This window comes from Sciurus vulgaris (genome assembly GCF_902686455.1).
Source record: "Sciurus vulgaris genome assembly, chromosome: 7".
Lineage (NCBI taxonomy): Eukaryota > Metazoa > Chordata > Mammalia > Rodentia > Sciuridae > Sciurus > Sciurus vulgaris.
Window position 1 is genome coordinate 100,489,685 of NC_136467.1, and position 22,005 is coordinate 100,511,689.

At 34.2% G+C, this 22,005-nt stretch overlaps 2 protein-coding genes across 2 annotated transcripts in view; both read right to left on the minus strand.

Annotated features, from left to right (window-relative positions):
• Nucleotides 1-15,624, minus strand: part of LOC306665863 (DNA primase large subunit) — a 136,881-nt gene extending 121,257 nt beyond the window's left edge. The window contains exons 1-2 of the mRNA XM_079147487.1: nt 15,456-15,624; nt 10,081-10,148 (exon numbers count right to left, since the gene is read on the minus strand). Coding sequence (XP_079003613.1) covers nt 10,081-10,148; nt 15,456-15,470 — 83 coding nt within the window. The 5' untranslated portion in view covers nt 15,471-15,624. The remainder of the gene's footprint in view (nt 1-10,080; nt 10,149-15,455) is intronic.
• The window catches only part of LOC306665749 (DNA primase large subunit-like), a gene marked incomplete at its 3' end in the record, with an annotated part of 290,898 nt that continues 284,427 nt past the window's right edge, over nt 15,535-22,005 (minus strand). Inside the window, exons 9-10 of the mRNA XM_079147377.1 lie at nt 17,888-18,035; nt 15,535-15,639 (exon numbers count right to left, since the gene is read on the minus strand). Of these exons, the coding sequence (XP_079003503.1) occupies nt 15,535-15,639; nt 17,888-18,035 (253 nt within the window). The remainder of the gene's footprint in view (nt 15,640-17,887; nt 18,036-22,005) is intronic.

Genomic DNA, 22,005 nt, shown 5'->3' on the forward strand with positions numbered 1-22,005 from the left:
TAACCCTGAAATTCCTAACAAACTCTGGAGTCACAGGACTAAGAGAAATCTAAATGTCTAGTGGAAGAGAAGCTTCAAGACCACTGTGACATTCAAAGATTTGTAATTTCATTGATGCTATGTGCTCCCAAAAGATCATAATATAATAATAGTCATCATGATTTGTTCTAATGACTTTAATTAAAATTTCTGTCCTATATACATTAATTCTTACAAAGAAATAAATACGTATGCTGGTTAGGAGTTCCCTTAATATATGTTTAAAAATAAACTCTTGGTATGCTAAAAGTTATGTAAGCAAGTATTACCAAATGGCTCTCACACTAAGTACTGCCATTAAGTCACAGCCACTATGTACAACTTCATCACAAAGTCATTTACTTACAAAGTATATATTTGCCTTGACTAAGTAGTCAGTTGAAAAGACAGGGAAGATTTTTCTATCTTACATATTATTAAAAAGCAAATTAGTAACTTATTTCTATTTCTGTAAAAAATCATTTTACCCCATTTTTAAATTTTAAGACTGATTTAACCTAACTACAAAAATCTAAGAAAATTCAGTATTCCAAATAAATTAAGAGTGAGAATTACTTGTTAAACTGATCAAAAGTGATAAAAAAAACTATTTCACTTCCCACCCCCTCCCAAAACCCCTCACTATATACTAGATCAAATATGCCCAAGTATGTTTTCTACTTTACTCCCTGGAGCCTATGAATGCATTAGATTACATGGAGAAAAAGGCTTTGTCAGAATAATTAAGGGTCAAGGTTTTGAGATGAAGAGATTATCCTGGGCATTCTGCAGGTTGATATAATCACAAAGGCCTTTAAAGCAGAAAACACTCAAGTGGGGGCAAAGGGATATAGCAAAAGAAGTTAGACTTGAAGCATGAGAAGATTCTGAGATGGGATCCCAAAACAAAGGCCCTTGAGGAGCTCTTGGAAAATGGGTTTAAGGAGAAGGAATATGGGCAACTTCCAGAAGCAAACAAACCAAAAAAAAAAAAAAGCGGGGGGTGGGTGGGGCGGACCTAGTGTCCAACTGCAAGGAACTATATTCAGCCAGGAACATGAATAAGCTTGTAAGTATAGTCCTCCCCAGGGCCTCCAGTAAGGAGCACAGTCCTCAGATACCTTGACTTTAGCCTCGCGAGACCCATGTCAGTTTTCTAAATAAAACTAGAAGATAGTAAAGGGGCATTATTTTAATCCACTAAGTTTTTTGTAATCTATTATGGCTGTATTAGAAAACTAATAACTTACCAGGTTTTATTTTAATCATATCTAAAATCCTAGTGCCATTTCTAAATATACACACATATATTGTACTTACATAGACACACTTTAAAACTGTGTGTGATTTTTTTAAATTTCTAAAGGACAGTTGATAAGATGGGTATAAAGGTTCTAGTCTAGACACACTAGTAAAGTTTAAAAATTTAATTTCTGAATTCCATTGTTTCAAGCGAGTTGTTCTCCTTAGGCTAACACTTTTTCATCTGGGCAATCTGACACCTTTAGACTAAACAATGCTCTTGAGTCTTCAAAGCTATGCGACACCTAGTTTGCTGTTCTTTGTTCATAACTCCATCTGCTGGAAAGCATCTATTCTGCAATTCCTTCCTCATGAAATCATAACAGCACTTGTGCTCCCCAGTAGGCTTCTCCTTGTCTGATAAGAACAGCTACCATTCTGTAATTTTTCTTTACAGGTTTATTCAGGGGGCAGAGGAGCCTAAGTATCCAATAAAACGGGTTTGGTTAAGTTAAAACAGATATAGCTAACCTCAACTGAATATTACACAGATGCTTAGAGTCATGAAAATTGTCTACTTTATCACTTAGTTAAGTGAAAGAACTGTTTAAAAGTTTATCCTCTTTAAATTAAAATTACATAAAAATATGTATAGATTAGAACAAGAGACTAACCAGTGATCATATTAAGGAGATGAATTTTGTCCTCCCCCCAAATTTTATATATTCAGATATATTTTACCTGTTAACACTAAATCACATTAAATTTGTAATCTATACTGCCACTCATAAGACTTCACATCTTTTTCTTATTCTGTTTGAGTAAGCTGTAGCACTATTCCAGAGCAATCCTAGGTAGGGGTGTGTGTGTGTGTGTGTGTGTGTGGTGTGTGTGTGTGTTAATAAATTTGGACTTTTTTCCCTTTGAAAACATAAACTTCTTGAGTTAAGGGACTGTATATACTAGTTCCTTTATAATCAGTATCTATTATAGGGTTCTTAACACAATAGGTTGATTCTAGCAAAATGCTCACTCTTGGCAAATATATCTCTTAGAATACATGAATGGTTTTCATACAGGCATGGAAAACATTATAATTCAATATAAGAGAAAACAATGTTGTAATTTATTAATATTTTACATGGTAGCTGGAAAACCTTCATAATAATCAGTGAACTAAAACCTTGTGTTGCTGTACGTAGAAAAGAAAATAGTTCAAGGCACAGCCAGAGACTGGAAACAGGTGCTGAGAAAGAACCAGCAAACAACTCAAGCATGTGCCCCACATTAATGAGGCTTTCATGTCAGTCCTCAACTGGTGGAAGCCCCAACAACTGGTGGAAGCCCCAACATATAATATTTGCCACATAGACACATGAATGTCTACATAATTTTCTGATTAAAAATGAGAAATAATTCAAAAAGAAAACACTTCACTGTACCACTGTACCATGGTTACTAGGAAAAGCTTTCTTACAGAAGTTGCATCCCGAAATAAAATTTGTGACAGCATATTCTTAAATGGAATAAACAGAAACATGCCATATTAGGCAAGTGGACTGCATTAGGAAAAGGAATCTTATGAAATTAGTCTGTAATAATACTAAATGAAGGGTGATGCCTTCATTGTTTTAAATGATTTTTAAAAGAAAGGTCAATATAAGCATCTCCTTACAAATTCAGGATGCACTACAAGTTCAGCCATGTGAAACAGTCTATGGATTCAGTAATACTCTTTGTTATCATATTTTATCTTTATTTGATTTCTAATTCATTGTTGGGCTGAAGGATACTGATAAAATTAGAAGACATTGTGTCAGACACATTTTTAAAATTAGACACTCTTTAAAGACCAAAAGTTAAATAAGAGCAACCATTAAAGTGATCTGTAACGTGCTGTCTCCCACCCCATATCTTGAAGTAGAGGAATGAAGGAGAAAGACACAAATACTATGGACAGAGGCATTATTTTTAAGGAAAAAAAATTTTTGATTACAAAACCAAAGTTATCACATGTATAACATGGGCTGCAAGATTTCCTCTCTAGTCTTATCTGTTTATACTTTACATTTATAAGTGAGATAAGTAAAAATTACAATCTTTAACACACACCCTTGCTAGACTAATTCAATTTTATATATTTTATCCCATGGGTACTACTGTTAGGGTAGCAAAAATACTTATTTACAATAAAGCTCTATATTCATGAGAACACATCTGAAAGAACTTTATATAGCTCTAAAAAAAAAAAAGAAAGAAAGAATATCAGTACAATGAATAATTCACCCTTTAAAATCCAGTGACATATAACCATGAGGATGAGAGTTGAGTCCCAGTGGGAGATGTAGGTTACTAGATGACATATCTAATGATACATAACTGAGGGAAAGCAGAAATAATAATTCATAAAATTTCGGCATTCTGGAATTTACCATTTTTGTAAATCTAATAAGCAAGTTTATTTTTCTAATTGAAGATTCCTGGTGTCACTTTTAAAAATGGCAACATCTTATAAATAAAAGAAAAAAGGAAAACAGAGAATGAATTAAACAGGTCTTGCTATGTTGCCAGGCTATTCTTGAATCTGGACTCAATGTCTTCCTTTCGCCCTCAAGTTTCCAAGTAGCCAGGACTACAGGTATATCCCACGGGTTGAGCATTCATCTCTTTAGAGGAGAAGAAAGTGCAGTATTTTTTTATTAGAAAGAAAAATAGACTTCATAATGAGAACTTCCTGACGTTCCTTTGTTAACCTTTAAATTGAAACATTTTCAATAAATGATAAATGAACATCTACTATCCTCACTGGGTTCTTCTGAGTATGAAGTAAAAATCTAGGTTGGAAGTACTTGTAAACACCAACCAGTGATTTCTTGGTCTACTCCAATAACTTCTAAAATCTTGCCCTTCAATTAATCCTTCACTCCCACAGTCTCCTTTCTCCCTACCCTGTAAATACACTCATCTTTTCAATCTTAAAGAACAAATAAAACACTTTCTCAATCATAAAGTTCAAGGAACAGTTGTCTTTTGTTCTATGCCCTCAGAACTTAAGCTCTAACAAGAGTAGTCTACACTCCCTATGTCTCCATAACCTCATTTCTCATTTATTCCTTGACTTCTCCCAAACTCAGACACATACCTGTGCTATTACAATGTTGTGCTAGGTCTCTGGTGGCTCCAGGTGCCTAATTAAAACCAGTATAGTTCGACTTGACTTCCCTCATGCATTTGATAGTGTTTACCATCCTTTTTTTGAAAAATTTCCCTTAGCATCCTTTTGATACTACTCTCTTTTGCTGTGTTCCTTTTTTCACTCAGATTCCTCCCCAGTCTATTTAATGGGTTTCTAAATCAACTCCCCATCTCCCACTGCTGCCCATCAACAAGTCACTCTAACACTGATATTGGGAGTTCTATTCCTGCCATTTCCATGTGTCTGTGTGTGGTGTGTGTTGTGTGTGTGTGTGTGTGTGTGTGTTCTATACACTCTCTACCTTAGTTATCTCAACCAGTCTCTGATTTGAGAACCACCTACACCATGATTAGCCAAGTCTCTGAGAATAAACTTGCTCTTAAACTATGAGTTTATATTCTGCTACTTACTACACATTCCCCATATATGTCCCACAGGCATTTCAAGCTTAAAATGTCTGGAACTACTGAACTTATCATCTCAGCAACCATATTCATTCCCTAATCCCCTTGTCTTCCTTTATTCTTCTTAGTTAATGAAAATTCCCCAAGTAAGATTAAAGTTTAGCCTATGAGCATCAACCATAAGCCACTACCATGTTAAGAAAGCACCTAAACCAAAACAAGTCATAGTCCCATTCTTAAGGTCCTTGATAACAGATTGGTATCTTTATTTTTATTGCAAGTATATAATGGGCATTCAGCAAATAATGAATGGGTAGATGTTACTATTAAATCCAAAATACATCATATTTCCATAAGACTATTGAAGCAAAATGTTTTTTGTGGCATAATTTAAATTTTTACTGGAGAATTAGGTTTGACTAAAAATAAAAATGGACATATCACTGTAAAAGTCTCAATAACAATATTGTAAGCATATCTGGATTATCAGACTGGCAAGTATTACACTAATTCTCTTTGAGTGTCTAAGTCCTGCAAAATAATTTGAGAATTTTTCTATATTGCTCCTTCACTGTTTACAGCTATTTGTATCAGCTCCCAAATTAGTTTTATGACAAATTTAATTAAACTGCTATTCATCATTCCTCTTTGATCATTAGAGGCACTAAACAAATTCACCTAATAATGATCTCAGTCTCAAACCTTCTAATGTCATCCCCTCTAGGTAACATTTAAATTCTATAGCTCATGCAAATCAATGATAATTATTTTTTTCCTAACACGATTATCATTAGATCTCTGAGATCAAATAGTATCCTTTCCTCTCTTCACCTACACACACACCACCACACCAAATGATATAAGAAAACATTACATTTGAATAGTCAAAACGGCAATCAATATGCTTCAAAGGCATATCACAAGGTTACTTTATAGAACAGGAAGTGTCAAACTACTCACCATCAGCTGCCACCCTACATACGGATGTCACTAACACAGTGATAAAACTAGAAAAACATTTGGTTTAATAATAATAAAAACGGCAACATCAGTTGGTGCATATTACTTGTAGCATCTAGTCCGGGTTGCCCTAGCAACCACTCATGAGTGAAGTCCACTGAGAACTAAAAGCCCCTAAACGGTAATGCACAGTTTGTGCAAGTTTCAAGGACTCAAAGAGATGTGTCAGTAGTTACCTCTAAATTCTAGTATAAAATCACCATACTTGAGTTTGAAGAAGGGGAATCATCATTATCTCATAGAATCAAGCATTAACTAGAGGTGAGATTCAACCCTCTAGGCTTAAATCTTTTAAAGCAGTGGTTTTTAGGAAAGAATTTTTGACAATAAGATTTATAAAATACAAAAACTCACATAGAAGAAAACAATAAAACATCACTGACATAATTTGCATTCATTCAAAAAAAATCTAATATAATCATTGGCCCAGATATTGGGAATATAAATACAAAAGAATTTGTAAGTTCAAAGCCAAGTAGCTCATGCCATAATGAGGAAATCAGACAGTAAACAGTATCAAATTCTGTAACACAAATGTGGTCCTGGGATATTATGAAAATACCAACAAAAGGCGTCTGATTCAGACTAAGGGGAAGAAAACTAAATGAGAGAAAATTTAGAGGAGGTGACACCTGACTGAGTCTTAAAGGATAAGCAAAAAAGCAAAAGTTTTAGTCAAGTTGTAGAAATGGATAAAGCGAAAATACATTTGTATATATAAATATATATATAAATTAAGTTTTAAAATACATATTACATGTGAAATTCATTTTAAAATGTATTTTAAAATCATATATGTATATAAATTCACATGTATAAACAGAAGCAGCAGGAGGGAAAGTATCTACAAAGGCATAGAGGTTCACAAAAGAATGTTGTGTTAGAGCAACTTCATGCCATTGAATGGGACTAGAAGTGAGGGTCCCAGTACTGAAAGAAGAGTTCAAAGAGAGAGACAGATGTAAGTCCTTATCAGTAGAGTTTCATATGCCAAGCTAAGGAGTTCAGGTTTCAACCAGAATTAAACTGGAGAGGCAGAGAAGGATTTTAAGTCAAGGGATAATATGACCACATACGGTAGTGATATAAAATACATTGGATAGGAAAGCAGGCATCAAGGAGAACAGACAATGGGCTACCACATTAAGAAGAAACTGAGGAGACAAAAATCAGCAACAGACTTGGATGGGTAGGAGTGAGGATTGGGCAAAAGACTTGAACATGATTTCTGGGTTTAACAGAGATCTAGAAAATTAAACAACTGCATATAATATGCATGCTATTCAGTCCCTGCTAAAATAGTAATCTTGATCCCCTCCCTCTCTTCTATTCACACAAACAAATTATATAGAAGGTAAAAACTACCTGCCTGTAAAGAATACGCTAACAGAGAAGAATAAAAGGCAGGAAAGAGAAAGAAGGGAAAAAGGAAAAATAAAGAAACAAAGATATGAGAGGAAAAATCTATTAAAACTTCCAAATGAAAAGTGATATATCTAAGTTTAAAAGAGTAAAAAAAAAAAAAAACTAGAAAACATTATTGGTGCTTGACTAATATAAAACTTGTAAATACAAGTATGTTGAATTAACAGAAAATAACTTTTTAAGTTTATCGCAAATATAAATTACTATTCATTAATCTAAAGCACATAAGATCAAACCACCAAAGCCAGGCCACAAGCAGTGCACCACCTGTAATACCAGCAGCTCAGGAGGCCAAGGCAGGAGGATCAAGAATTCAAGGGCAGCCTCCGCAACTTAGCCAAGCGCTAAGCAACTCTGTGAAACCCTGTCTCTAAATAAAATACAAAAAAAGGGGCTAGGGAAGTAGTTCAGTGGTTAAGTGCCCCTGAATTCAATCCCCAGTACCAAAAAAAAGAATAAATAAAAACAGGAAATGCTATTAATAAGTGAACAAAGACAGATCCTTAATCTCACAACAAAATAATGAATAAAATGTCAGTCACTTTTCATAATAACTGAATGCATTTGACAACAACCTCATCTCTATTATTAAGCTATTAAATTGGTAACTATTTTGGCTTCCCCATCTTATTCAGGATATAGTAAAAGGGGCAGTCTTGTACAATATGAGAATATAAATAGAATAAGGTTTAAAAATGAAAAAGAAATACTTATATCCTTAAATTTTTTAATGGCTCATACTCTGACAAAGTAATTTTACTTCTCAAAATTTATCCTAAGGAAATGAACTAAAATATAAAGTTTGAATACAGCATTATTTACAGTAGGGAAAATAATCAGAAATGGTCCACATGCCTCCCTAAGGGAGATAAATGTAAATGTACTATAATAAAGTCATATAAGAAAAATCATAGTAACTAAAAAGGATATTTTTATAATTATTTTAATAAGAAAAAAATCTCATGTTCATAAAAAGAATGGAAAAAACAGTAAATTTTTTTTATAGATGTATAATTTTAATGCTGGGTTTTAAAACAGCATTGGGGGAATTATTTCTGATTAGTAATGATGGTTTTTTCCTCTTCCTGCATTTTCTAAGTTTATTTTTAAAATACCATGTTTGTGTTTAGAAAACAAACCCTACCTTCAACAAATGGTGCTGGGAGAATTGGAAATCCATATGCAACAGAATGAAACTAAACCCATATCTTCACCATGCACAAAACTAAACTCAAAATGGATTAAGGACCACGGAATCAGACCAGAGACCCTGCAGATTATAGAAGAAAAAAGTAGGTCCAAATCTTCACCTTGTTGGTCTAGGATCAGACTTCCTTAACAGGACTCCCATAGCACAAGAAATAAAAGCTAGAATAAACCACTGGGATAGATTCAAACTAAAAAGCTTTCTCTCAGCAAAGGAAACTATCAGCAATGCGAAGAAAGAGCCTACAGAATGGGAGAATATCTTGCCAATCATACTTCAGATAGAGCACTAATCTCCAGAATCTATAAAGAACTCAAAAAACTTTACTCCATGAATTCAAATAATCCAGTCGACAAATGGGCTAAGGAAATGAATAGACACTTCACAGAAGAAGATCTACAAGCAATCACAACATATGGAAAAAATGTTCAACATCTCTAGTAATAAGAGAAATGCCAATCAAAACCACCCAAGATTCCATCTCACCCCAATTAGAATGGCGATTATCAAGAATACGAGCAACAACAGGTGTTGGCGAGGATGTGGGGAGAAAGGTACACTCATACATTGCTGGGGGCTGCAAATTAGTGCAGCCACTCTGGAAAGCAGTGTGGAGATTCCTTAGAAAACTTGGAATGGACCCGCCATTTGACCCAGCTATCCCACTCCTTGGCCTATACCCAAAGGACTTAAAATCAGCATACTACAGAGACACAGCCACATCAATGTTCATAGCTGCTCAATTCACAATAGCCAGACTGTGGAACCAACCTAGATGCCCTTCAATTGATGAGTGGATAAAGAAACTGTGGTATATAATACAATGGAATATTACTCAGCCATAAAGAATGATAAAATTATGGCATTTGCAGGCAAATGGATGAAATTGGAGAATATCATGCTAAGTGAGATAAGCCAATCTCAAAAAGCCAAAGGACAAATGATATCGCTAATAAGTGGAGGATGACACATAATGGGGGGGAGGGAAGGGTTAGTGTTAGGGTTAGAGTTAGGGTTAGGGAGGGGGGCAAGTATGGAGGAAGGAAGTACTGTATAGAGGGTAAAGAGGGGTGGGAGGGGTGGGGAAGGGAAAAAATAACAGAATGAATCAAACAACATTACTCTATGTAAACTTATGATTACACAATGGTATGCCTTTACGCCATGTACAAACAGAGAAACAACATGTATCCCATTTGTTTACAATAAAAAAAAAAAAAAACCCTATTAATTTAATCTACTGCCATCAACAGTATGCCTTAGCCTTATGGTGAAAGAAATAGTACATTCATTTTAGATCTTTCTGTACAATTAGTCATCTCTACTCATTTTAACTTAAACTTATCAAGTAGTTCTACATATTTTTATTAAAAGGGCTTTCTATAGTACCCTAAAGTCGAGGGTAACAAGTACATGATATTAAGAACTTCCATTTGATTAACAGAGAAAAACAAAGAAAAAAACATTTAAGTTTCAATAATTGAAAGCATTGTTAACCACTTTAACATACTTTACCCACATTAGTGCACTTGCATTTCAAAGCATAGCAAAGCTGTGCCTTCCATTACCTGAGGTGGTTGAGCAGGGGCTGAAGTCTCTCATCTGACTGCACAGCAGGCAAGGACCTGGCTGTTAACTGAGAACAGAAGACAAAGTTAATGAAAATAGCAAAGGCCAGACAGATATGAACACTAAATGCAAAATGGGGTCAGGAAGAGCAGACCAGGGAGGCAGTACATAAAATGTGAAGAAATGTTTCTCTTTTTTAAAATCAAGGAAATATAAAAAGCAGATACATTATGTGATTAAAGACAACCACATGACTCTAAGGATACAGAATATGTTACCAAGTTTAGAACTAAAAAAAAAAAAAAAAAGTAACAGATAGTGCCTATTTGAGCATTTGAGTTCATGAAAAAGCATCTACTCACGAAAATATTTCCTGTGTAAATAAAACTCTTAAATGTTAATATGTGCAACAACCAATTTGATTCGAAGAATTTGCATTTCTAACGAATTTCAAAATGATGCTATGCCACATTCAATGATCTTTAAAAAAAAGAAATCTAGCAAAAATATGCTTCATATACTCAAACCTCATAAGCCAATATTTACTTCTTTACTAGTCAGTTTTAACAACATACATCTAAGACATGATGCAAGCTGGATTCTGGGACAAAAAAAGTTAAGCTTTTAAACAGTGCCAAATGTTCCTTGACATAATTATAACAACATGTAGTGAACCTTAAGTATGCTATCATCATGGACAGGAATTTCAGATGTAAAAAATGTACATGATGTATGTTGTACTTAATATCCAAAAGAGCCCAGGTTAAAGCAATTCAGAATAACAACACTGTAAGCAATCTGACTGAAAGGACACACTGCTTTGTATTTATTGGAAGAATTATCCAGTTCAATTATCCAGTTTAATTCTACTGGTTAAAGTGATTTAAAATCCAAGTCCAAGTGAAAGAAAATTTTTATGGCATTTTTGTTATGCTTTAAATAAAGGTCTGATTAATCTCTTTTATACAGAGTGAGGCTTCTTCTATACAAAATACAAAATATTCTTCTATAAAAATGTCTAACATCTGCAATATCATTCTGGCATATAAATTATAATTGCAGCTAAGAAAATGTGCATAAAACTTATGATTAATTAAAAATATTTTATTTGCATAAAGCATAGGTGCATTTATTTCAGGAATCTAAGAAATTATTTAAGGAATAAGACATTCAAAACTTCAAATGCCTCTTGTGGAACATTCAATCAAGTGCAATTTTCAGATGTCTCCGCCCCACACTGACAAGGGTGAACACAAAGGACTTTATTTTTAAATTTTTAATATTTCATAAATATTCATACACAACACAATTAAATCTCAGAATAAAAACCCTGCATTATGAAACTAATATTTTGGAGTAAGGTATACCATAAAGCAATTGGTTCATTATAAGATATTTTATAATAGAAGGTTCTCTTGGAAATCATTGGTGTTTTAGAACTAAAATCCCTTATTCCCTAGTAAAATATGCATTCAAATAAAACAGCATTCAAATCTACAGAGAAAGGAAATCCAAGGAGAAGTCTGAAAGCAGAGATTTTTAAATGACAACAACCAAATCCACAATAATCCCCAAAACAGCTAACAAAAAAGCCACAGTGAATGAACAGAAAAATGCAAAAAAACTCAAGAGGGAACAATATTTTGCCTATTTTCCCTTTACTCCTTGTTCACTGTGTATTCTTGTTCTTAGTTGTCTCTCTACTAATCCATGCCATTCATATCCCTCAAATTGATCAATCTCTATTATGATCCACCATAACTTTCTTACTTCACGTTACCATAATACTTTCTACCTTTAAACTAGGATTAATTGAGAAAAACATGATCATTTACTTTTAGACTATGTAGAATACTATTCACAGTAAATTAAAGTCTAATTATAATCTTCTAGTCAAAATAACATTTGCTAAAATCAATAAGCTAATAAAAATATACACTAGTATATTACCTAGAAAGCTAAAATATTATTTTACAATAATTTTAAAAATTTATATTATAAAAAAAAAACAAATCTTATGACACTGATACACAGGCATCCCAGATATATACAAAAGAAGGCAGATAAGAAAACAGGTATCCAAGCCACAGACCTGGTATTCACAGCAAAAGTCCACACTGCCTGCTTTCTTCTTAATTTTCAACACCTACTAAGTTAAAATGTTAGCTCAACTTCTCTTTCACTTTAAAAACACTGCCTAACTTTCTCCCCAGCTCACAAATATTTACCTGCTGTGATGGTTAATTTTTTGAGTCAACTTCACCAGGATGTAAAGTGCCAGATATTTGCTCAAACATTATTCTGTGAGGGTGTTTCTGGATAAGATTAACATTTGAATTGGTGGTTGCAGGAAAGCAGATTGCACTCCATAACTAGGGTGGGTCTCATCCAATCAGTTGAATAAAGACCCAATTGAACAAAAAAGCTAACTCTATTTTAAGAAGAAATTTTTTGCTGTCTGCCTTGAACTGGAGATTCATTTCCCCTTTCCTTCAGAGTTGAATTAGACATGGACTCTTCTGGGGTCCTTAGACTGCTGTCATTTAAACTGACCTGTATCATTGGTTCTCTGTTTTGCAACCTTTGGATTCACACTAGAGCTATACTATATAAGGTCATCTGGGTCTCCAGTTTGCCAACTCAAAAGGCCATGTCCCAAGATCATGTAAAGCCAATTCCCTATGATAAATTATGTGTACACACATACATTTTCATTTCTCTGGAGATCTTAATGCACTTACTACTAAAAGTATCAAATTTCTAATTAAAAACAAAATATTTAAAATAAAAATATAATTACAGCAATAGAACAAAATCACGTAGCTTGACAAAGATCTAATTTAAAATTTATTCTTAAGTCATGTCATGATGTACCAAACTTTCAATCGATAGATCCTTATCAAGTAATATTTCTGTCTGGTGAATATAGACAAAGGACATAATCAGAACTACAATCAATATTTTATTTCTTCCAGATACTGCCTAGAAAAACATTTATGACAAGTCAAGTTAGACACAACAAATGTCCAACAATAGGGTAATGATTAATCAAATTATGTCACTCTCAAAGGAGGTAAATGTGTGTCTGCATATGTTTTTGTGTGTATATTCACACACATTTGCGTCTTTGTGTGTGTGCAGTACTGGGGGTCCAACCCAGGGTCCCACACGAGCTAATTAAGCACTCTACCACCAAGCTATATTAACATCTCAAAGATATAATATTATGCAATTAATTAAAATGACATTTTCAAAGATTACTCAACAACATGATGAAGTTATGATAAAACAATGTCAATTTCTAAAATGGGGGTATTATGGTTTACATATGAGGTATCCCCAAAAAGCTCATGTGTGAGACAATACAAGACATTTAGAGGGGAAATGATTGGGTTATGAGAGTTTTACCTAATCAGTGCTTTAATTCACTGGGAGTTAGCTTTAGGCAGGTATGGTGTGGGTGGAGGAGGTGGGTCACTGAGGGTGTGCCTTTGGGGTAGATGTTTTGCCCCTGGTGAGGGGAGCTGTCTCTCTCTGCTTCCTGGTGCCATTGTCCTGAGCCGCTTTCCTCCACCACACACTTCTGCCATGATGTACTGCCTTACACGACAACAGAGCCATCTATAGACTGAGACTTCTGAAACCATGAGTCCCAAAATAAACTTCCTCCTCTAATTGTTCTTATCAGGTCTTTTGGTGACAACAGTGGAGAAGCCGACTAAAACTGGAGAAAGTTTCCTAAACTAAAGAGAAAGGATAAAACATTGACAGTCTTTCCTGAATGGGGAGATAAAGGTCAATTTTCTGTATATTTTTCATATTTTCTATAATCAGAATATTGCTTTTAAAATATGAGAAATATAACACAAGGTCTAAGAAAGAGTATCCAAAACTTTTAAAAGAAATCCCTCTGAAATCATTTGTTTAGGATACTGTAGATAATTACCAATGAGGACAATTTTTAAAAGTAAATCTCTAAAAACTGTAGAATTTTTTTGTAACATTATTAAAAGGTTCAGATGTTTTAAAGTACAGTACATAAAGACATGTTATGGACTGAATTGTGTTATCCTAAAATTCTTATGTTCAGGTCTTAACCCCAATTGTGACTATATTTAGAGAAAGGATCTTTAAAAGGGGTAATAATATATAATTCAATGGGTTGGGATCCTGGTTCAGTGGTACAGCACTTGCCTTGCACGCGTGAGGCGCTGGGTTCGATACTCAGCACCACATAAAACGAGTAATAAAATAAAGGTATTGTGTCCAACTAAAATGGTTAAATTAGATCTTAAGGATGTAGCCCCAATTCAATATGACTAGTGTCCTTATAAGAAGCAGGGACACCACCAGAGATTCACACACAGAGAGAAAGACCGTGTGAAGACCGTGCATCTGCCAGTCAAGGAGAGAGGGAGGCCTCAGGAGAAACCAAACCTGCCAACATCTTGACTTTGAATCTCCAGACCCTGGAACTGTGAGGAAATAAATGTCTGTTGTATAAGCCATCAAGTCTTTGGAATTTTGTTATGGCAACCCTAGCAAACTAATACAAGGCATAATAAAATGTTTAGTATAAAATTTACTTGGTAAATATTCTTTTTTCTATAATTAACAGATTTTTAGGAAGAAACAAAGAATTAAAATATACTTTATACCAAAGCACATGGCGTAAAAGGGGCAAGAAATCACAGTTCTTAACAAAATTTTACTAGCTAGTACTTTGGAAAAAGAAATAAGGAGTAGGAATGAGAATCTGAGTACTAGGCACGGGCTTAAAAGCAGTTGCTCAGGTTTATAGTGATTACTAGCTAACAATGATCTATGGAAGATTCTGTATAGTACGGGAGAAAAAATTTTAATTGCTTTTGCTTCATTGTTATAATATTTTCTAGTCCTCAAAAGGACATTCTCTTTCTGTCTCTTTGGGGTATATGTAAACATTTCTACAAAAATATAATTCAGTGGGTTGGGATCCTGGTTCAGTGGTACAGCACTTGCCTTGCACACGTGAAGTGCTGGGTTCGATATTCAGCACCACATAAAACGAGTAAATAAAATAAAGGCATTGTGTTCAACTAAAAAAAAGAAAAAAAAAACTTTTTTTAAACTCAAAGCAATTTTATTCTTATAGTGACTACTGGTGGCATACCTCCAAATGAGATGAAAGCTTTCCCGATCTTTTGTTTAGTATTTATTAGATTAATACGTGAGTTCCTTTTTACCTAACTAAACTGTATACAAATATAACTTTCAGAATTTTCAAGTACATTTCAAGGAGCACATTTAAAACAAAACAAAACAAAAAAACAGACCTGTTAGTTTTCAGACCAAATTAAAATTTCAATTACCACTCTGATTTTTTCAAAATTACCTTATCTGGATCCATCTTTCCTCTGATAAATTCTTGTTTCCAAACTGCAATGCCTGTTCCAATGTTAAACCAATGCCCTTCAGGAAGAGGCCATATTGCATTCGACCTCCATGACGTAGATGGTGATTTTCCCGCAAAGCCTTATGTAACTGACGCATACAAGGTGGGAATGATTGGTAGAAAGCTGTAAGAAAAAATAGTGTTTGGTTATGCAGAAGACATTTGGTTATGTGGAAGACATACCCGGTCCCCCATAATATTTATTGTGATTGTAAATTCAGTCTAATTGGATAAGATCAAAGATCATAAAGAAGTATTACTGTATTACTGTGATCATAGACAAACTTTTCTTATAAATTACTGATTTGGGACCAGGCATAGTGGCATATACCTGTAATCCCAGAAATTTGAGAGGCTGAAGAAGGAGAATTCTGAGTTTGAGGCCTGCCTCAGCAATTTAGCAAAATTAAAAAAGGGCTGGGGATGTAGTTCAGTGGTAGCGTGCCCCTGTGTTCAATGCCCAATATCAGAAATATAAAGATAAAAAAAATGATAGCATTGACTATATTGAGTTAAACAAAAATTATTAACTATATTTTAATAAATTAATTTCACATATTTCTTCCTGAAATTTTAAATTAAACTTTACAGGGACAACTACATATTTGCATGCAGCTATAAGATATAATACAAAGAGATATCATGTGCCCAGTTTCCCTCAATGATAAAATCTTATAAAACTGTAGTCACAACCAGAATGCTGACACTGACATAATCCACTAGTCTTAAGATTTCCTCAGTTGTATGGGTATTTAATTTTATGCAGTTTTATCCACATGTGTGTGTTCATGCATCCACTCCCACAAGCAAGGTACAGAATAATTCCATCTCCATCAGAATCTTTCAAGTTTCCCTTTTATAACCACCCCACCTGTTTTCTACACCCTGCTCTGCCACCTCCTCCCCAGTTCCATAATACTTGGCAACCACTAATCTGATCTCCACATCTATAATTTTGCCATTTTAAGGGTATTACATAAATAGAATTACATAAATAATACATAATGTTTGAGAATTGGCTTTTTCAATCTGCATAATCCCCTTAAGATTCGTCTAATCTGTTAAATCTATGCTTATTCTTTGTTTTTTACCAAGTGGTATTCCATGGTATAGATATGCCACAATTTATTTAACCATTCACTCACTGAACATTTGGGTAATTTCTGGTTTTTTATTTCAAATACACTTGTTATGAACATTCTTGAAGAAGTGTGAACATAAGAAATCATTTCCCTGAAATAAATGTTCAAAAGTACAACTACTAGGTAATAGATGAATTCATAAATAAATATGCAGTATAACACAAAAATAAGAGAAATCATTCTCAAAAGGAAAATTCAAATCAATGTGTTAAAAAAATCAATAGTTATAAAAAACTGCAGGTCTTTCCTTCTGTGTCAGAATGAAATATCACTACCCATTTTTAATTCAACTTTTTCAACTTATGATCTCAATTGCATTCTGACTTCCTGAAATATCCTTCCCCCTACACTTGAATTCTAACTGCTCTCATATTCCTCAGCAAGTTCATTTTGTGAGGAAGAGCAGGGCTCACTTTGTTTGATTTTGCTGCTCCCTCTAGTGAACATCCATTTTTCTTCAACCTTTGAAAAAAATTCTAATTATTATTATTTTTATCCCCAACTTGGTTCATTCAGACCTCTATCCTCCCTGGCAGGACCACCGGAAAGCCTTTCAGGACATTTTCACATCGCCATTTTTGACCCTTTATACTATTTATTTTGTAATTATTTTTTCTTAACCAGTGTTCTAATTTTAAAAAACAAATATTCAACATCCTTAGTATAAACATGCAAGGTCCCCTCAAAGTCTGACAACTAATCACTTTTTGATTATATGTAACCGAATATTTATGCAGTATTTTAGAAAACAGGAAGATGAATAAGACATCATTTCCCCTTTAATTCAGTTAAGAAAAAAGACACCAAAAATTATATTCTAAGTTAAACTCATATAAAACTCATTAAAAAATTATATAATAAGGACTCTAACTAGGGCATAAATCAAATGCCATGGAAGCACACACTGGGAGGAGGGGCTCAGTTTATTACTATGTCAATAGGAATCCTTTGCTCCAGCTGGTTATTCACCTAATGTTTCCCATTTTCCTTTCCTAAGTATATATGGTATTTAAATATTAACACATAAATGCCACTTAGCTATCATTATTTTTTAAAATTCCATTTTGGAATAATTGTGTCAATTCTGATTCAAATTGTTCATTAAACTCTAAACAACTTTTTCATTAACTGGTTTTCCAATGGTTAAAAGAAAATCATATACATGTACATGAGATTTTCTTTAAAAGTTTCCAGTAAGCAATGAAAGAACATTCTTTCCCATCTTCCCACCCAAAAATCTTTGGTTGAGAAAAATATGTTTCCCCCATTAACAAAGGTGTGAGTTTGAGAGGATATGATACTTACCAAATCAATCTGATCTAAAGAAATCTTCCCAGTATTTCCCTGTGTACTGTAATCTTGACCAGTGTAGGAATGACTGAAAAAACAAAGGAACAAAGTGTTAAGATAGGATTTCTGAAATACTTTTGATCACTTCAAAGGCAATTTTCTTTCTAATAAAGATTAATAAAGTCCTGATAAGAAAACACTTTATATATATTCCATAGCAGAAATACAGTGCTTTAAATGCATTTACTAAAACACATTTAAGTAACATCTAAAAGAACACAAAAATATTCTAACAGTCTGGATTCCCTGATTCCCAGTGTAGAGCACTACTTCCATTTTCAGAAGCATAACCCAAATTGCTGTTAAAGTTCAAACCTCTGCTACTTCTCCTTTATTATAACAAAGCAACACAGCAAAACAGAAACAGCAGGCCCTGAGCCAGCTATTGAGACATTCCATTCCAGGTTCCTATCTGTGGAATGGAGACAAGTCTGCTTTCAGGACTGACAGGAGATCTGCATTGAAATCATTTTTGTTAAAGGGCCCAACGAACAATTTCTTATTAAATAATATTTTGATAGCTCTTTATGTTCAAGGAGATTTCATCAACATTCTCTAAATCATTACAATCATACTGAGAGAATGTTTTTATTCACATTTGACAAATGAGGAAATGGAGGCTCAGAGGAGTTAGAAACTTGTTAAGATCAGAACATAAGCCAGCAGGGCAGTGGGAACTAAACCTTTTGACTTTTAATTTCCCATTTCCTCATTATGCCATGCCATCCTGTTCCCTATACTAAATGTATAAGTAAAGGTATTGTTTATGAATTAGGAAATATAACTTGAAATACACTACCTAAAGCCATCCACCTTTGTAATTTTTCATCTCCTTGACATAATATATTATTCATGCCCAACTCCATGAACACAGAGTCAGGTACATTCAGGTGTGACAAGGCAAAAAAACAGCTCCTAGAGTGCACAGAAAACCACAATCAAGCCGTGGTTCTACAGACACTACAGCTAAAGGAAAATCCTGGAGTGAAGTATCATTATGATTATAAAGAATGCCAGCCTCTCTGCCTGCTCAGTACAGATTTTTCCTGCTGAACCACCTATACACTCATGATGCTCTAGACAAAAGTTCCGTTTTCCACAATTCATTTTAATGATGAAACAAAGGATATGGATTATGAAGCAAACTACAGTAGTGTGTCTGGATGCTACAGCAAGGAGCTAGGGGACTATCAGAAATAAGTAGAGAATTCCCTTTCCATTGTCCTCCGTCTGTGGGCTAAGAAGGGCCTGAGACTTACTCTGAGAGCAGAATGAGGGAAACCAGAATATGCAGCCCCAAAATGTGAAGGACAATGAACTGAAGATAATTAAAGAAAAATCAGATTTAGGAACAATCTCTCCCATTTTCCTAAAAACAGGATACAGAATTACAAAGAAAAAAGTTGTCCTGCCCCTCATCTACCAGGCACAACAAGTTACCCACCAAAGACAACTTCAGGCCCTTGTCATCTACAGATGGTCCCAGAGGAATCTACATGAAGAGACTTTACTAACTACCCTTATCTGCCCCCTTACATGTCATTACCCCTTGCTATGCAAAGGTCTTTTCCTTGTTTTGTCCTTTCTCTACTAATGTACTGCCCTTTGTTGAAGACACTATAAAAACTGAATTCAAAGTCACCTCTCTGAAAACTATTCATTCCCTGGATATCTCCCATGTACATATGACATATACATGTTAATAAACTTGTTTGTTTTTCTCTTGTTAATCTATCTTTTGTTACAGGAATCTCATCCAACTAAGAACCTATAAGGATTGAACAAAAAATTATTCTTTCTCTGCAATCTCATGTCCTAAAACACCTCTTTTCTCTTGTATGAGTTCTCCCTTGAGTAACAAATTTCTGTCAACTAATATATCATATGATTTGATTTATTCCATTAGAGTAGTACTAAGATACAAAACTCATACTAAGTTAAACCAATAGCTGTCATTTAACCTTAACGTTCTACATTTTAATACAGAGCATAAACAGAAAATTATTTCAGTGGAATCCCAAGAATAAAATGAACTCCAGGGGCTGGGGAGATAGCTCAGTTGGTAAAGTGCTTGCCTTGCAAGCACAGGGCCCTGGGTTCAATCCCCAGCACCACAAAAAAAAAAAAAAAAAAAAAAAAAAAAAACTCTACCTTCCAATGTATTTTACAGTAGAACAAAGAAGCAGCATAGGACAATGGAAAGAGCAGTAAGCAAGGAGTCTGAAAACCATTCTTGTTTTTGCTACACAAACTAGGGCAAGTCATTTGATCGTCCTGATCTGCATGATTCGTATTTGTAAAATGGTATTAATAATGTCAGGCATGCTGGGGTTGTAGCACATGCCTATAATCTCAGCTACTCGGGAGGTTGAGGCAGGAGGATTGCAAATTCAAGGTCAGCCTGAATAATTTCATGAGACCTGTCTCAAAACAAAGCTTAAAAAAGGATTATGATATAGTTTGGTGTGAGGGTTTACCAAGCATGCCAAAGCCCTGGATTCAATCCCCAGTGTGACCAAAAAAGAAAAGAGAAAGAGCAAAACAAAGGCCAGACTTATCTAACAAAGAGAAGTATGTTGGGGAAAGCAAATGAAATAATTTATTTGAAGTGCTAATTAAGATTGGTAAAGTATTTTCTAGTACACAGAGCAACTGTAGTCTTGACAACTAAGTACAGAAATAATGGGACATAAGGAGGCGGGAGGGTCTGCATGATCCTGTAGAGGAACCATCACCCAGCTGGGAGGTACGAGGCAATGCCATGGACACCTGTAAAGCCTCAGCTCCTTAGTCCACACATTGAAGGTGGTGTTTATAATGTTTAACAGAATTATTCAGAGAAAATAGATAAATAAATACAAAAATTCCCTGTAATGGTAAAATGATGTACTCTCATGCTTATAGAGGAAATGGAGTCAAATGATTCCTATCCCAGAAGGAAGTTGTCCATGGCCCAGATTACTGCAATATACTAAGTAAAAAAAAGACATATAACGAAATACACATTTGCCTGAATGAAAGTACAAAATGTTTGAATTAGGAATGGGATTTCTCGTCTATGATCAGAAGGATTTACTTATGTCTTGATTAGAGTAGTTAATAATTAATAAATATCAGAGTTATTTAACAGCTATTTTAACTAGTAATGGAAAGAAGTAGCTGAAGGGTTGGAGGGCGGTTGTCACACACAACATAAAATACCTAAAGGTCATGAGAAGCTTCGTGTCCCATGCTCTCTCTACCAGAAATGAGAAACCATGAAAATATTTGAGGTGAAAGCTAACATAATAAGTTTACATTTAAGAAAGAAAACAATATGGGAAAATGACTAAAATGGAGAGGAAAGAGCAAGGAAAATAAATTGGAATAATATTTTTAACAACGTTATATCAGGCAAGAAAAGTTGAGGGCCTCAAGCAAAATAGTGGCAACAGATACGTTCAGATTTTTGCAAATGCTTGGTAAGCAGTCCATCTCTGAACTACATCATAACGCTTTTTTAAGAATGGATACAATGTGACACAAGAGGTAAAGCAGTAAGAACAACACTGAAGTTTCTAGCTGAGTAACAGAGTGCTCTTAAGATACCATTTCACTTTCCAAGGGATAAAACCCATTTCACTAGATTTAAAACTTCAATACAAATTGAAATAACAAATATCTCTTAAGTCATTAGGCTGTTTCCAGGAGAACTGTTTTTCCTCGTGATAATAAATATTGAGGAGAAGCTCAAAATTCAGAAGATAATGGAACAAATAATGTTGCTATTAAAGAATTAAAAATCCCTTATTACCTTATGAACATATATGACTTGCATGAAAAATGTGATTCTACAACATGACAATCGGAAAAAATGAAAAATTATACCCCATTTATGTAAGTTATATAGCAAAGTACATAAATGTGTTCTACTGTCCCATATAACTAATTGGAACAAATAAAAAAAAAATTTTTTTAAATCCTTAACAATTCATGTTAGCTAATCAAACTGCATCTTT